The sequence below is a fragment of the Gobius niger genome, assembly GCF_951799975.1.
Source record: "Gobius niger genome assembly, chromosome: 1".
In the NCBI taxonomy this organism is placed as follows: Eukaryota; Metazoa; Chordata; class Actinopteri; order Gobiiformes; family Gobiidae; genus Gobius; species Gobius niger.
In genome coordinates, this window is record NC_136852.1 from 30315653 (window position 1) to 30332601 (window position 16949).

The window sequence follows — 16949 nt, forward strand, 5'->3', positions numbered from 1 at the left end:
CCCCACAGTCTCTTTTCTCTCTCCTCTCTCTTATCTCCACCTCTCTCTCTCCCTTCCCCCTCCCCCACTCTCCCTCTCTCTCTCCCCATCTCTCTCTCCTCCATCTATCCGCTCTCTCTTTCCCTCTGACTCTGTCTCTATCCGCTCTCCTCCCTCTCTCCATCTCCCTTCCTCTCTCTCTCCCCCTCTTCTCCCTCCTCTCTCTCTCACTCTCTCTCCCTCCCCTCTCCTATCTCTCTCCTGTACTCTCTCTCTCTCTTTCTCCCCTTCTCCCTCTCTCCCCTCAACTATCTCTCCTCTCTCCCCATCGCTCTCTCCTGTGTCCTCTCTCCCCCTCTCTCCTCCATCTCTCTCCCCTCTCTAACCCCATCTCTCTCCACTCCCTCTCTCTCCTCTCTCTCCCCTCTCTAACCCTATCTCTCTCCCCTTCCTCTCTCTCTCCCCCTCTTCTCCCTCCTCTCTCTCTCACTCTCTCTCCCTCCCCTCTCCTCTCTCTCTCCTGTACTCTCTCTCTCTCTTTCTCCCCTTCTCCCTCTCTCCCCTCCACTATCTCTCCTCTCCCCATCTCTCCCCATCGCTCTCTCCTGTGTCCTCTCTCCCCCTCTCTCCTCCATCTCTCTCCCTTCTCTCTCCCCATCTCCCTCCACTCCCTCTCTCTCCCCTCTCTAACCCTATCTCTTTCCCCTTCCATCTCTCTCTCCCCTCTCTCCCCATCTCTCTCTCCTCCATCTATCCGCTCTCTCTTTCCTTCCGACTCTGTCTCTATCCGCTCTCCTCCCTCTCTCCATCTCCCTTCCTCTCTCTCTCCCCCTCTTCTCCCTCCTCTCTCTCTCACTCTCTCTCCCTCCCCTCTCCTATCTCTCTCCTGTCCCCACTTTCTCTCTCCCCTTCTCCCTCTCTCCCCTCTCTCCCCCATTTCTCCCCTATCTCTCTCTCCTGTACTCTCTCTCTCTCTTTCTCCCCTTCTCCCTCTCTCCCCTCCACTATCTCTCCTCTCTCCCGATCTCTCCCCATCGCTCTCTCCTGTGTCCTCTCTCCCCCTCTCTCCTCCATCTCTCTCCCTTCTCTCTCCCCATCTCCCTCCACTCCCTCTCTCCCCCCTCTCTAACCCTATCTCTTTCCCCTTCCATCTCTCTCTCCCCTCTCTCCCCATCTCTCTCTCCTCCATCTATCCGCTCTCTCTTTCCTTCCGACTCTGTCTCTATCCGCTCTCCTCCCTCTTTCCATCTCCCTTCCTCTCTCTCTCCCCCTCTTCTCCCTCCTCTCTCTCTCACTCTCTCTCCCTCCCCTCTCCTATCTCTCTCCTGTCCCCACTTTCTCTCTCCCCTTCTCCCCCATTTCTCCCCTATCTCTCTCTCCTGTACTCTCTCTTTCTCCCCTTCTCCCTCTCTCCCCTCCACTATCTCTCCTCTCTCCCCATCTCTCTCCACTCCTGCTCTCTCCCCTCTCTAACCCATCTCTCTCCTCTCTCCTCCCTCTCTCTCCCCTCTCTCCCCATATCTCTCTCCTCTCCCCCAATCTCTCTCCCCTTCCTTCACTCTCCTCCCTTCTCCCTCTCTCTCCCCATCTCTCTCTCCTCTCCCCTCTCTCTTTCTCTCTCCCCTCTCCCTCCTCTCTCCCGCTCTCCCCCAATCTCTCTCCACTCCCTCTCCTCTCTCTCCCCTCTCTAACCCTGTCTCTCTCCCCTTCCATCTCTCTCCTCCCTCTCTCTCCCCTCTCTAACCCTATCTCTCTCCCCTTCCATCTCTCTCCTCCCTCTCTCTCCCCTCTCCCCATCTCTCTCTCCTCTCCTCTCCTCTCCCCTCTCTCTTTCTCTCTCCCCTCCCTCTCTCCCCTCCCTTCTCCCTCCTCTCTCCCTCTCTCCCCAATCTCTCTCCTCCCTCTCTCCTCCCTCTCTCTCCCCATCTCTCTCTCCTCTCCCCTCTCTCTTTCTCTCTCCCCTTCTCCCTCTCTCCCCCAATCTCTCTCCCCTTCCCTCACTCTCCTCCGTTCTCCCTCTCTCTCCCTTCTCTCTCTCTCCCCTCTCTCTCTCTCCCTCTCCCCTCTCTCTCTCTCCCTCCCCTCTCTCTCTCTCCCTCTCCCCCCTCTCTCTCTCCCTCCCCTCTCCTATCTCTCTCCTGTCCCCACTTTCTCTCTCCCCGTCTCCCTCACTCTCCTCCCTTCTCCCTCCCCTCTCTCTCTCTCCCTCCCCTGTGCTCAGCGCGTGGCTCCTCTAATTGAAAGCACGGCGTGGGGGTGGACGGGGCAGCGCAGGCGGACGTGTCCACAGCCTGAAGACATGGCCTCCCCCTGGGCTCGGTGAAACAAACACGGGTCAGAACAGGGAAGGGAGGCGCCTGCTGTTCAGACACACTCCCCACATCGCGGGTCACCGGGTTTGGGGCCAGAGAGAACGCTCCTCGTCAGTCTGTGATTGTAATGCACAGCCCTTTTCAAACACTGGAGTGGTAGTTTTGTTATCCCTCTCTTAGTTTCTCTTTTCTGTGTCATGTCGGCGCGCTCGCTGCAGCCTCCAGTTATTTATCACGGCTGTCTTCTGGTGAGGACGCGCTGTGAAGCTTCAGCCCCAAAAGACTCATCCAACTCAGAGCTCTAGACTTTTCACACCATCTTCCTTTGTGTAGTTTTTTTATCCCTTCTTCCTCTCTCTCTGAGCTCCCAGTGGATCCCAGAAAACCAGGACATAGAAGAAGACATGAAAACCCCCTGTGAGGCTTTTGTGATTTTTATTTAAAACCACCTCTGATCCGGCGACACGTCTCCTCTGTTATGAGAAGCGACTGTTTCAACACAAAGTTAATTTTGAATGAGAGCAAAGCTATTCGGAGATGCGAGGCAGAGAGCCGCCGTGCCCGCGGCCAAATGCATAAAACTACTCCTCTTCAAATAGCTTCCTCTGGCAGAGCTACACAATGTTAATGTCCAATTACAATTGCAGTCATTTGTACTCGCAGACACATATTTTAATCCTGCTAGTTTACTTTACTGTTGTTGGAGCATTGCCCTCTGAGTTCTCAGGGTATCTGCGGAGCATTCATCTCATACCTGTTTCTTTTGGTTTTATTTAGATAAATCAATCCAAAAAAATACTGTTAATGGGAACTTGGAGTTGGTCATTTATTTTTTAGCTATTGCATTAAAGTAAGAGTTGATCTAAGGTGTTTTGGCTTTAATGCTTGCGGGCCAAATTAACCTCTTAACTCCCATCTGAACGGATCCCGTTTTCTCCAGTTTGGCTTTACCCTAATCAAAAAGCTTCTTGGGAAAAAAGCACCAAAACAGCCACAACAAATTAGAAGAAAACAAGGATGTAAACGCAACAAAAAAGTGACAAAAACTCAACAAAAATGTGACAAAAATTCAACAAAGATGTGACAAAAATTTGACAAAAACGCAACTAAAAAGTGACAAAATTTCAACAAAAATGCAACAAAAATGTGACAAAAAGTCAACAAAGATGTGCCAAAAAAGTGACAAAAACTCAACAAAAAAGTGACAAAATTTCAACAAAGATGTGACATAAAGTCAACCCACAAGTGACTAAAAAAAAATGTGACAAAAACTCAACAAAAAATGTGACCAAAACGCAACAATAAAATGACAAAAACGCGAGGAAAAAGATCAGTTTTGTGGGTCTTAGCTTTCAAATGAGGCGTTACACAGGCCTATAGCCAAAGAGGACAGCATGCATTCGGTTTAGGCGGGTGTTCAGAGGTTAAAGCAGTTGTATTCATTTTCTCGTAGCACAGTAAATTTCTTTTGCCCTCATACCGTAGAACAACAATGTTCTTCCTGCATTTGTGGCATAAAAAAACTGCGCTTTTTATATAGCACATTTTCACCATTGCGAATGCGGAGGTCCAAGAGCGTTTTCACACGTGTTCGAGCGCTCTGTGGGACGACCCGAGTCCGCTCTAGTGTCAGCTGTATTTTTACGTCAGTGTTGTTGGGTTGTTGTCACAGCCGAGCACTGTCTCCGTCTGAGATCATCTACCGTAATGTAGAATATATCAGAATATAATCATCAGGATGTAAACCGCACCCACTAAATTTAAAACCATTTTTTAATAACACATATATAGGTTGATATAGGCAAAGTCGGGGGGCAAAGCTCTCGATTTACCGATCGATCTACGTTCCCTCTCTCACCTATGGTCATGAGATTTGGGTCATGACCGAAAGGACAAGATCGCGAATACAAGCGGCTGAAATCAGTTTCCTTCGCAGGGTGGCTGGGCGCACCCTTCGAGATCGGGTGAGGAGCTCAGTTACCCGAGAGGAGCTCGGAGTAGAGTCGCTGCTCCTTCACGTTGAAAGGAGCAGCTGAGGTGGCTCGGGCATCTGTTCCGGATGCCTCCTGGTCGCCTCCCGCGGGAGCTGTTCCAGGCATGTCCTAGTGGGACAAGGCCTCGTGGAAGACCCAGGACACGCTGGTGGGACTATGTCTCCGAGCTGGCCTGGTGTCGCCTCGGGGTCCCCCCAGAACAGCTGGAGTGTGCGTGGATCGGGAAGTCTGGGCATCTCTGCTGAGACTGCTGCCCCCGCGACCCGGCCCCGGATAAAGCGGAAGAAAATGGATGGATGGATATATAGGTCGCACCTGTCTACAGCTGCAGGTGTCCAGGTTGTTACAAAGCGCAGTGGAAATACAGGACTTTTCTCTCCGTGCGCCGTCAAATATTTCAAGAGAAATATTTGTAATACCTTTTTACTTCGATAAATGGTAAATGGTCTCAACTTATAGCAACTTAAACCAGGAGTAGAAGTAACTCTTGCCCCTAGAGGCCATAGGTGCCTCTGCAGGTGTCGTAGCATGTTACGTTCTTTCATTCATTAATTGTCCGTGAGAGTAAATACTACACTGACAGAAAAGACAAAGGGATAGAGGGATATTGTACATCCAATTACACAATGGAGATAATTTTTTTCACTCAAACTTTGCTGTAAATACTGTTTAACCTCTTAACTCTACCCAAATCCTGTAGGCCAGTGTAACACCTCATTGTAAAGCTAAGATCTACAAAACTCATCCAAAGGGATCTTATTCCTCATCATATCATCTTTTCCATCTTTTTTGGGGGGGTATTCAACTCATTTTGTAACTTTTTAGTCATTTTTTAAATGAATTTTTTGTCTTTATTTGTCACATTTTTGTCAATTTTTTGTCAAGGTTTTCTCACTTTCTTGTCACATCTTCATCATTGTTTTCGTCTCAGTTCTGTCGCTATTTTCCCACCTTTTTTCCCAGAAGCTTTCGGATTGGGGTAAAGCCAAACTGGAGAAAATGTGCTCGGTTCAGGTGGGAGTTTAAGGGGTTAAGTGGCGCTAGCCCGCAGTCAGCTTTACCTGTTAGCCTGTTAGCTTCTTCTTCGTGATTCCATTAGTGTGTATTGGTGCCTCCGATCCGGTGGCAGCGAAGTTGCAATTGCGGTTTTCTGGCCAGAGTCACCAGGGGGAGATGAAAGACGCCCCAATCGTCCCATGAACGCTTGTATTACCCCCCAGAGGGACTACGGGAAGGATTTATTAAGGTAAACAAGTTACTTAGCGCTGCTTTAAGGTTTGGAGCTGTAATTCAGTTTCTCACTTCTTTCATTAGCAATAGCCGAGTGTTTTTGGACTCACATATTAAAGCATTTGTGTGTGATTTGTCTATGATTAAATGTAGGTGAAAAAAGTAATAAACTCACGTGAACAATGGGAACAAAGATTTGAAACGGAGTGATTCAATAAGTGCGCCTTTAAAACGTTTCTCAGGCCGTGTGTGTTTTTCCCGTGGTCAGGCCTAAGGCTTTTAACAAAACATCTTATTAACCATCTTGAATAACCTGCCGACCTGAGATTCAAGCTTTTAGAGCTCATTTATTTGATGAAATCCAAAGTGCGGAGTGTTAACAAACGCATTGTGCCGCCTTACACCTCTTTGACTCGGAGTCCTTGGTCCACGATAAATGAGTGATGAAAGTTGTGTGGATGTAAAACGTGAAGACTTGATCTTATTAAGTGCACAAAAAAAAGCGCTGATTTGCTCCGACCATTGGCCCGACATCACAGAGAGGAGCCGGGCCGATTAGCTAAATGTCGGCTCGAGCTTTCAGCCGGACTGTGAAAAGAAACGCCAGCGAGTTTTACCTCTGTTGAGGATCCGCCGCCGACCGCACCAAGGCAACACATGATTGAAGTCATTTCTGTAAAACCCTGGGCACACTTTTGCTTCATCCGCAGCACAGGAGATGCGAGAAATTAGGACATCCAACGCGGAGTTAAAATTAGCTTGCGCAGGTCAATTCCTTTTCTGTGTAATTTGACAGTGTGGGCATCTCTGCGGCCCGGCGGTACACAGTCAGCAGGATAATGATGTGCTTATGGAGCGCAGCGGCATCGCCTGGAAAGGTCACAAAGTCACCGTTAAATGCCACTCCGCCCGACCTGGTTCACCTGTTTGCAGCGCTGCGGGATCACATTTGTTTCACGGCGTTTGTCGGTCCCGCCGCCGGCCCAACCCCATTCTCCGCATCGCTATCTCAAACAAAACACGGCTGACATTTGGGATAAGTGTCGCTGGACAAGCTTTGAATCAGACAAATGTAGTTTTCTTGTTCGAGATGACACTAAATGCCGCTGACTGAGAAAACCCTCCGACTGACTGAGCTCGCTTGGCAAAAACATGGCTCTTTTGTCAAAACGTTGATGGTTTGACACGGCTTCCGAAAACCAAACACGCTGGGAACAATGTCGCTCTTTTCATCACATTTGTCATCCACAGCACACATGACAGAAAAGTGACACACATTTATTCACAGTTTCTGGAATAAGGCTGTTCAATTAATCTAGCCTGCATTTAAACAGACCACATTGGTATTTCATATTTCGTAACTTCATGTATGTATATGATGGGAAAGCAAGTAGTCAGTTTGCTCTATTTTCAGAGTATAAAAAACACCAGGGCTCCCCCTGAAGAGTTGGCCGAAACCACATGTGTTAAGGTCAAGCAAGGCCAGCATTTTTAAAGAAACATCCAGTTTGCTCACTCCAGCCACTAGGGGGCAGCTTAAACTAAAAAAGGAAATAATTCCACACGTGTCCAGCAGAGGGCACTAACGAAATAAGAGATCAGGATATTAACATGTGCTGCGTCCGAAACGAGCAGGTTGATAAGAGCTCTTACGCCAAACCGGATGTGCGTCAGCGTCCGCCATGATAAGATGCTTCCGAATTGGTAAGTCAGTTAGGAAGTAGTTAGGAAAAGGAGCCTCGATGCTAACTATCATAGCCACTTTAGCATAGGGACCTCTGGTGCTAACTAACCGGTGATTAGGAGCTACTGTATGTGCCATCCCATAAGCCACAGCGCCAAAGTTAGTGCTTAGAGGCTAAAATTTGATGGTTTCAGACGCAGCCACAATGGGCGAGGAACATGCTTCTCTATGGTCCTTATGGTGGGGAGCTGACATTGCTGTAATACCACCCCCTGGTGGCCAGGGGCAACTCCAAGAGACACTTGGGAGCATTGATTCTAATGGGACTTCAAACGTCCCAAGAACGGCTTAAAAGCCTGGCCCAACGAGTTTTACTTTTTCTAAAAATCGCTATGACCCATGTGGGGTAGGTGAAATATTTTGTTAATCAGCCTGAAATTTGGAAGCATTTTCAGAACATTGACTGGCTCCAAGCTGTCAATCAAGCTCTGGAGCTCTGTGGAGGCTCCGCCCGCCCTGTGAGTGCAGGGCTTCCCGCCTTTTTGCCCTTTTAAGGAACAGGCAGAGACAGAGCGGCCCTTAAGGTTCACACAGGACTTGGGAACCTTTTTCGATGAATGGGGTTGAATGGGACCCGCTCATCTTTATTATACTATATCTACATAAACAGCATATTATAGCCACGTAGTAAATGGTCTGTCTGCCACAGGGCAGCTGTGGCTACAATAGTAACTTACTGCCATCGAGTGTGGAGTGAATGAATAATGACTTTATGCAGCACTTAGAGAAACATGTGGCCCAGGCTGATAAAGCACAGTAAGTGCAAGCCCTTAATAATGAGCCCACAGTCCTTAAAAATATATGCGGCCCGCGACCTGCCATGGGGGCTACATTTCGGCCCTCGACCCAAACGACTTCCACACCCCTGGCCTAAACAATAGAAGTTAAGAATAGGAAGAAGCTGTTAATGAATAAGCTTAAAGTCGGCAGAAACTGATCAATGTCTACCTCTTAAAGTTTGAAATTACACAATTAAACCAAAGTGTGTGAAAAAAGTACCTTTTTTCCACACACACTGAACGTTTCAAACATTTACACGGTACCTTTCAGTCGCCAGTAGACTTTTTACCTTGCTTTGAGTTAGACCTGTAAGCTAAACACAGTTGGCAATCATTTGTTAGCATTTTAGTTAAATAGTTTGTAATACAACCATTTCCCAACCGCCTTGCCCTCCCGCCTTATGAGCTCCACTATGGCACATATAGAAGCTGCAGTGCTTACGTTTTGATCCAGTGTTTCAGAGCCTTCAGTCGCGTGTCCACAGTGTGTCCCTGGGGTCCCATTATTGAGACCTGGACACAGCTCTCGGCTTCACTGCCCTCTCACTTCTCTTTACGAGAAACATAGCTGTACAATGTGTTCACAGTGCATGGAGTTATAATGGTCTCTTATAATGTACGTCGATCGTTTCCAACCTTTTCCTCTTCCTATTCTACCAGTGGACAGACCTGTGACACATACACCCTTTTCCACTCAGCGGGAGTACTGCGGAAAAAGGTTATTTTGATCGATTCCCATGATTTATGACAATATCATTATTGTTCATCTGAAATACAGAACCAGCGAAATACAGCAGTAAGAAGTCGTGGAGGTTATAACATGATGTTAGTTGTAACGGCACCGCTTCCACCAGGGAACTATTGGTCCTACCAGTGTTTAGATCTTTTCTTTCTGAGCTCAAGGGCAATTTTCAGGGCTGAAGGCAAAAGTACAAAGGTTTATTGAAGGAAAAACGGATTTTGACAGATGAAAGTACTTTTTCAACCCAATTTAAGTGTAGTCTCTCTGGCAGAATGGGAGGTCAGCTTTATTTTCTCCTCTCAAACTACTTATCTAATACGACTAATGCTACTTGTAGGATTTATGCTCTGTCAGCCACGCATGTACTTTATACCTGTGAGTTGTAGTTGAAACAACACAAAGCAAAGAGACCACAAAAGCATTTCTTTGCAGCCCCATTTGCGCACACACATGTTCACTCTCACCCGTACCCATCAAAAGTGCGGATTTTTTTTTTTTTTTCTAATAATTTCAAGACTATTTACATTGTACATTCTCACTGGAGGCATTAAAGCAGTACTAAGTAGCTTGTTTACCTTAATAAATCATTTTCGTAGTCCCTCTGGGGGAACACAAGTGTTAGTGGGATGATTTTTTTTTATCTCCCACTGGTGTCTCACTAATGGAATCACGAAGAAGAAGCTAACAGGCTAACGGGCAAAGCTCACGGCGGGCTAGCGCCACTTAAAACAGTATTTACAGCCAAATTTGAGTGAAAAAAATGATCTCCATTGTGTAATTGGATGTACAATATCCCTCTCTCCCTTTGTCTTTTCTGTCAGCGTAGTATTTACTCTCATGGACAATTAATGAGTAAAAAAACGCAACCTGCTTTGACACCTGCAGTGGCGCTTATGGCCTCTAGGGGCATGAGTTACTTAGCACTGCTTTAAAGGAACAGGCCACTGTTTTTCCATACTGAGATATGTCCTTACCTGAGCTTAGACGAGTTGATGCGTACCTGTCTGGTCTTTGTGCCCGTGGAAGAGTTCCTTCTAACTTCCCTCCCGTTTGGAGCTATAGGAATATACAGGGAGAGGCCAAATGCTAACAACATCTTTGGTCGTTGTGCGTGACTGAGGGCACACACAATGACCAGACAAGTATGTATCAACTCGTCCAAGCTCAGGCAAGAACATATCTCAGTATGGAAAACGGTGGCCTGTTCCTTTAAGCTCATGCATGAACACATAGAATTGTGTTTTAAACCAAAAACCCGCCTGATAACTGCTTTGTACACTTTTGATACTTTTGAGCTTTTGGTCACCAGAAAAAAATATGATTTTCACCTCACAGGGCTGTTGAAAACCATTTCAGGTGACATCTTGAAGCGCATTGGGAAAATGCCAAGAATAAAATAAAATACTTGGAGTTATTTCACTATAAAGGGTGAACACAAAAGTCACATAGCACCAGTCTATATCACACTACAATGATGACCAAACCTTCTGTTGGTCTGTAAATGCAGTAAATTAGAATAACTGCCTTGTATAAAATTGCTCTCTCAAAATGGCTGTAGTGAATGTCTTGAAATAGGCCTCTGTCTCTTTAAGAACCCCTGACCCTTTCCGACACGCCCCCTCCACACGCTGTCTGTGGCATCAGTGGGGAGGGGGTTCTGCTGAGGAGCAGTGGTTGGTTACTCGGCTGGTGACGAAAGCTCGGAGGCGTCTCCAGGAGGTGGGGGCGTTCCTAGGAGGACTCAGGCAAACCTATCCCTAAAATGGCCGCCATCAGAGTTTTTACAGATTACTCAAAAATACGTGAATGTGCCAAGGCAACACTTCAGGCATGTTTTTAATGAGGGAATGACATAATAACAAAATGTAAAGCTTGAAAAAGTCGATTTTGCATAATACCCCCCCTTTAAATAATTCCATGTGTTCATTCATGGTTTAATGTCTTCAATGAGGATCACACAATGTAAAATGTTTCCAAACTTTTGATGGGTACTTTATATCGAGTGTTCAAGCAACAATCAGTCTCAGAAAACCTCTCGTTGTTGCATCTCTAATACTTCAGTCTAAAGCAAAAAAGTGTGACAAACCTCCCCAGTCTCCCCTATCTTTTAACTCACCAATACTGTAGGTATCGATTCTTTCCCATCGGTATTTATTTTGTAAATTGGGTTACTGGTATCAAACCGATCATTTAACATTGATTCACATGCTGTTATGTTATGGCTTGGGTGCATTGCTCCGTATAGCTGCTTGCTTTCCATCCATGACCATAGCTCCCTATAGGAAAAGCAGTTTGCAGAAGTTCATACCCAGTTTAGACATTTTAATAACGTCTCTGTGTTTCCTTTGTGGCTCGAGACGCTCTTCCCTATAACGATCCTGTGGTTGCATTTGCAGCGGCAGGCTGTACGCAGAAAAACTGCCTCCGAAAATAATTGCTTGTCTCCTGGCGTCGCTTCTCCCCCCGGTGCCTGTCTCTGCCAATCCCCGCTAACTACGCTTTACCGCGGACATAAGCGGCTAGCGCGGTGACACTACGGCGAAAACGTCCGGCCCATCAATACCTTTTTCATTAAACGCTAACATGAAAAATAGCCGTGCGACAAGATGAAGTGAAGTAGCTAGCATTTTAGCGCGCTAGGCAATTTGTCCGTTTGAAAGCTGGGTTCGCGCCAGTGTTATGGGGCCACGGAGCTAGCATAGAGGCTGTTTTATCTTTGCGCCTAAAGACTCTAGTGAGATTTCTTTTTTTGCTATTTTTTTGTGCGTGTGTTGGATGATAAAAGCGGAGTTCGACCGGTGGGAGAGATCAAAGTAGATAGGCTATATGGGCTAGCAGATGCAGTGGTCACAGTGGTGCTGTAATGAGGAAAAGAATAAAAAAACGGAACGCTAACAGGCTATTATTTTGGGTTTGCGGGAGTCGGTGAGGAGAGATTGGGCTTACAGAAAACTGGAGGCATTTCAGGTTATCAAAGTCAAAGATAGGATAGAAGTGAAGACACCGCAGGCCTGTGTTTTTTTGAGTGAATTCTTCTGGTTATTGAGGGGGCATCCGATCCTTTTGGGTCTGTAAGGAAATATTATATTATCTTTGTGCCTCTTAAATGATTCAAACTGTCCTGACAAAGTAAACAATAGGCCTTTTGCAATTTATAGTTGCGTTTTTGCTTTGCCATTTCTAATCCAAATGTACGCTTTTCACTTTGCTTCTCACCTTTCATGTCCCCATACTTTTGTGCTGGTTTGTCGTGAAAGTAGCCTAAATAAAGTTTCAAATAAATAGGTAAATAGGTAGTACTCAACTGAAAAAAATAAATAAATCTGACAATTGACACCTGGGGACTCTTTTCTAGATCTGGAGCTTGGTCAGGAGTATCTAGCTGGAGGATTACCCTATTGTGCATGTTTTGGAGGGTCAGACACTGGGAGAACCCAAAGTGCCGCATGGTAAGGGAATAGGCTGGAGTCATTTTGCCATCTTCCTGCCTTTATCACGGCACCATTGTTTTGTTAGCATGCAGCTGGCTCACAATAATTGCTTGCGCTGTGTTTTTATCATGGTAAATTCTCATTGATGCCAGTGGAGGGCCCTTATTAAAGCAACACACAAGATGCTTCGGTATATTAAAGTTTCAAATATACTGTGTATTTTCACAGAATTGCCCAAAAGCAGGTTTATAGGCTACAATTATTCATGATATGTCCACTTCAAGGTCAGGAAAGGCATCCATATAAAAGCAGGCACATTTTGAGCTTGTAACCATGCAATTACAGTCCTTGATCAAAAACCTACATGCAGTGGTAGTTTTCTTTTGAGTACTCATGTTTACTCAGGGTATTTCTTCTTCTACTGTTGATGAAATGCTCTGATCTTTTTCCCTGGGTTTTGTTGTGTCATTGAATCTGCCTCATTGAGTTGTTAACAAGCTTCTTTAATCCCCCTGCCACCAATTCACTTCAAAAGATTTATTGTCAATTCTCATCAGAATCGAAATATTAATTTCTCTCAAGTCCTTGGTATGGGGCAGGGGGTGGTGGGTGAGGGGTGGAAGCGCTGGGAAGGGAGTGAGTTCAGCTTCCTGATAACCTGATGGATACAACTGTTCTTCTGTCGACTGGACCTGGCCCGTGGTCCGCAGTCACCAGCGAAGGGCATTTCAGCCAAACAGAAACGTTCTGAAGTTGTCAAGGCCCAAAGGCAGGTTTTATACGGCGCATTCACGCCACATTAATGAGATTTGTTGTGTAAAAAGATAAAGTATTCCGTGTATGTCCAATACAGTAGTTCTTAGTATTTTTCCCTCGTATACTGTGCTCTCTTGTTGACTGATGCGACATGGACCCAGCTACTTCCCCGGCCTTGCTGTTGTCCTAATGAGAAATACAATAGAGTGTAACAGCGCTGCTCTTATCTCTATTACCGAGACCGTGTAGCTGCTGCAGCTAGCATCTCCTAACTCTCAGTCTCTCCAGCGGGCCGTGGCTTGTCATTTATCGGCCTGCTTAATCTCCCGACATATTTTTAGCCAGAGGCGCTGCACTGTCCCCGAGCACAAGCGATCGATACGAGGCTTACTGTCCGCGCTAACAATAACACGGGGACAATTACGCACCGTTGCGGGACTCTTTAGCGCGGGAATATTGTTAATGCATGAGACAGGAGCTGCGGGGGAGAAGGGACTCGGAGTTTGTTAACGGGAGAGGTTTGTGCATACAAGGCCAGGGAAACAGGATGGAGGTGGGAATTTTTTAAAAAGGCTTCAGGGAGGCGCTAATGGAGCAGGCGAGCACTATAACTCACGGCATGTTTAGTCACATGTGCTCTCGGTTAGTTACACATTATCAGTCAGGAGGACTAAAGGGGAAAGTGGGTTGCTAATTAGAATTGACCTTGTTGGTGGTTGTTTATACAGTAAGGCTTAACTTGCTGAGGATATTCAGCATCGCAAAGCCTCCATTAAGAGACAGTATTTTTTCAGATTGATTGGGGTCTGTATTGAATTATGGGCAGTGTATCTGGATACATTCTGGACTCTAGAGTGACTGGGGAGCAGATGTGGGTAGAATAGTCACAATATTGACTCAAGTAGAGTAAAGAGTAGCATTACTTTAGACTAATAATAAGTAGACATAAAATGTAATAATGGTGGTGATTTAAAACTTCCTCATCCCAAAATAAATTCTCTGAAGTCCACAGTGCTTTGCAGAGCAGTATTTACCTGGAATCAGCTCTCAGTCCGCACACGCAGAGCACAAAATAAATACACATTTAGAAAAATGTCTTCACGAGAACTACTGCAGATGACCATGTGAGAATTTGACTTTTCCAGCAATGTTCTTCATTTACTGAAGAAGAAGAAGAAGAAGAAGAAGAAGATCTTTATTTATATAGCGCCTTTCACAGACATGGTCACAAAGCGCTTTACATGAGACAATTGTACATTCACTCCATACTCGATGGTGGTAAACTATGTTTGTAGCTTCAGTTTCCCCTGGGGGAGACTGTCAGAAGCGCTTTCACGACTACACACGTCTGCGCCAACGGACCCTCTGACCACCACCATACATTCACTCACACACATCATTCATCCTGGCCTATTGTGCATGTTTTTAGTGGAAGGGGAAACCGGAGTGCCCGGAGAAAACCTACACAGACACGATACTGACACTGTGTTTCACTGTATTTCTGTAAAGCATGTTGTGCAAATTTATTTTTTGTAAAGTATGTAGTTGTAGTCCTTTGAAGGACTCCAGGAAGACTAGCTGCCATTAAACGAGCAGCTAATGGGGATCCTAATAAAACAACACTGAGTAATAAAACACTAATACTAATAAAACAACAATACTGAGTAAAGAGTAACTGTATCTATTTGTTTATATTTTAGTGTTGTCATAATAGGACAAAACCAACATTGTTTCAAATAGTACACATTGCAATGACTTTATATATGTTACCTTTTTGTATAATATCGACATGAAGCTCTCACTGCTTAGAGATTTTCACAGGGTCACGAAATGTTTTACTCAAGGAAGTAAAAGCAAAAGTACTTGAGCATGTGTTACTGCAGAGGAGTGGATGAGGAGTGCGGATTTGTATGAAAAGACACCTTTGCAAATATTCCCACATGCTTTCATTAGTCGTAAAACAAATTCTCAATAGCTTTACAGACACAGAAGTGTTTACAGTACACAAATTCAGTATAAAAATGTTCACAGTCAAAAATACTGAAAGTCAAGTATTTCTCACAGATTTGGAAAATTCCTGAAAGAGAGTGCATCATTTTAAGAACTCCTGTGCCGTTCTCTATCCAGGTCAAACCGAAACGATTGAACGTGCTGCAGTTTTTATATTATTCTTCTGAACTACTTTGTTATTTGAGATTCGTGTGTGCACAGAAGACACAACCAAAATATGCTTCAGCCAAAACACTTAAACACTCATACTTTCTCTGTCTCGTAGCGTTCGTGCTCAGCTGCCCGTTCCCCCCCTCGCCTCCGTTCGGGGACGTGTCCGTGAGCAGCCTTCACTCCGGGGGACAGGCCTTCTTCTCCTGCCTCACCGGGTACCAGCTCCAGGGCCCCCGCGTGCTCACCTGCCGCAACGCCACCACCCCCTACTGGAGTGGGAAGGAACCGCGCTGCCGAGGTAAGACCAGAGGACAAGAACACCCCAAACTTTGAAGCTTTTAAGCCAATTATTACAGTCTTTTTTTTCCATAATTGATAAGACACTATTGCTGACACATAACACACATTTTAAGGCGAGACACAGTGGGCGATCGGGGGTAAAAAAAATAAAATAATTTAGCAATATCAATTTGATGCTTAACTGAAATCACTTCCTTTCTTCAACACTCAAGTCATCATTTTCGTTGTGAGTCTTTAGTGCAGATATGAAGCGCCTCCTCGTGCCTCTTCTGGTCCAGTTCCAAATGACACAAACCCCCCCATCTGTTAATGTCTGATTAAAAATGAGCACAGCGTCTCTTAAATGTGACATGATTTATGCGGACACAGGAGCAGCCCCAGAGAGAGAGGGAGGGAGGGAGGGAAGAGAGAACGAGAGAGAGAGAGGACAGAAATGAGAGGTGAAGGTTGAATTAACAAAGGAGTAAACCCAGGGGTATTTAAGCCGGGGAGCACCTGCCTCATAATTAAAAACATCTGTAGAAAGACAGGGAATAACAAGATGTTAAAAGTGCGATTTGAGAGGAGAAGACACGCCCGGGCCAGCTCAAGTCCAAAGCAAACCGATTGTGTTCTAAAACAGTGGAAATATGAGTATAAGGCTCATGTTCCAATCATTTATGTCGGTGTAGGTGGTGAGGTTGGCAAGGTCAGCCCCGACTCCCCCTCGCGGTGAACATCTGCGTGTGTTACAGCCGATATGGAGGGCCAAATGTGTTCAAGAATATCTTTGCTTTTCGGATGAGCCCTCGCTGACCTTAGGCCTCTGAGAAGACTGTAATTCAGGAGGAGAAAAGGGAACAGACTTTTGTTTTGGCCTCTAAAGATTTTAAGCTTTCAAATGAGCCCTTACGTTTCTTCCGAGGTCGATGGGAAACCTTTATTTTCACCAAAAATTACACACTTTGTTACATATTACATGCCGAAAATTCTCAATGTAAACCCGGGCCTTTATTTACTCAAGCGCATCGAGGACCAGGCCTTTATTGGAACCAGGACAAAATTAGAGACAGACCTTTATTTGTATTTGAGCAAAACGAACAAGATTTGTGTCCGTTTGAAACTAAAATATTAGGTTTTGGTTATTAATTAACATTGCAAACACTTCATACAACAAAAGGTAACTTACTGGTTTAGTAACTGACCAGGACAAGTATCTACTGCGGCGCATTGTGCGTGCTGCTGAGAGGGAGATTGGCTGCAAGCTCCCATCTCTCAGGGACCTGGAGGCATGAAGGTTGAATCACAGCTGACCCTTCTCAACCAGGACATGGACTATTCACTCCCCTCAGCCAGGAGGCTACGGTCCATTCAGACCCGAACCTCTCGCCGCAAGAATATTTTTTTCTCCTCTGCCATCAGGCTCGAAAACAAGACCCAAAAACTCTGTATCAGATTCATGAAAACAATAACCTGTTTCAGCCGTTTGCGTTGCTTTATTGCACTATAATCTTCTTTATGCATGTCCTTATAGACCTAT

At 45.6% G+C, this 16949-nt stretch overlaps 1 protein-coding gene across 2 annotated transcripts in view; it reads left to right on the plus strand.

Moving 5' to 3' along the window:
* The window catches only part of LOC306965136 (seizure protein 6 homolog), a 226029-nt gene that overhangs the window by 176090 nt on the left and 32990 nt on the right, over window positions 1-16949 (plus strand). For both annotated transcript variants that reach the window (XM_079559378.1, XM_079559379.1), the window contains exon 5: window positions 15243-15428. In XM_079559378.1, coding sequence (XP_079415504.1) covers window positions 15243-15428 — 186 coding nt within the window. The remainder of the gene's footprint in view (window positions 1-15242; window positions 15429-16949) is intronic.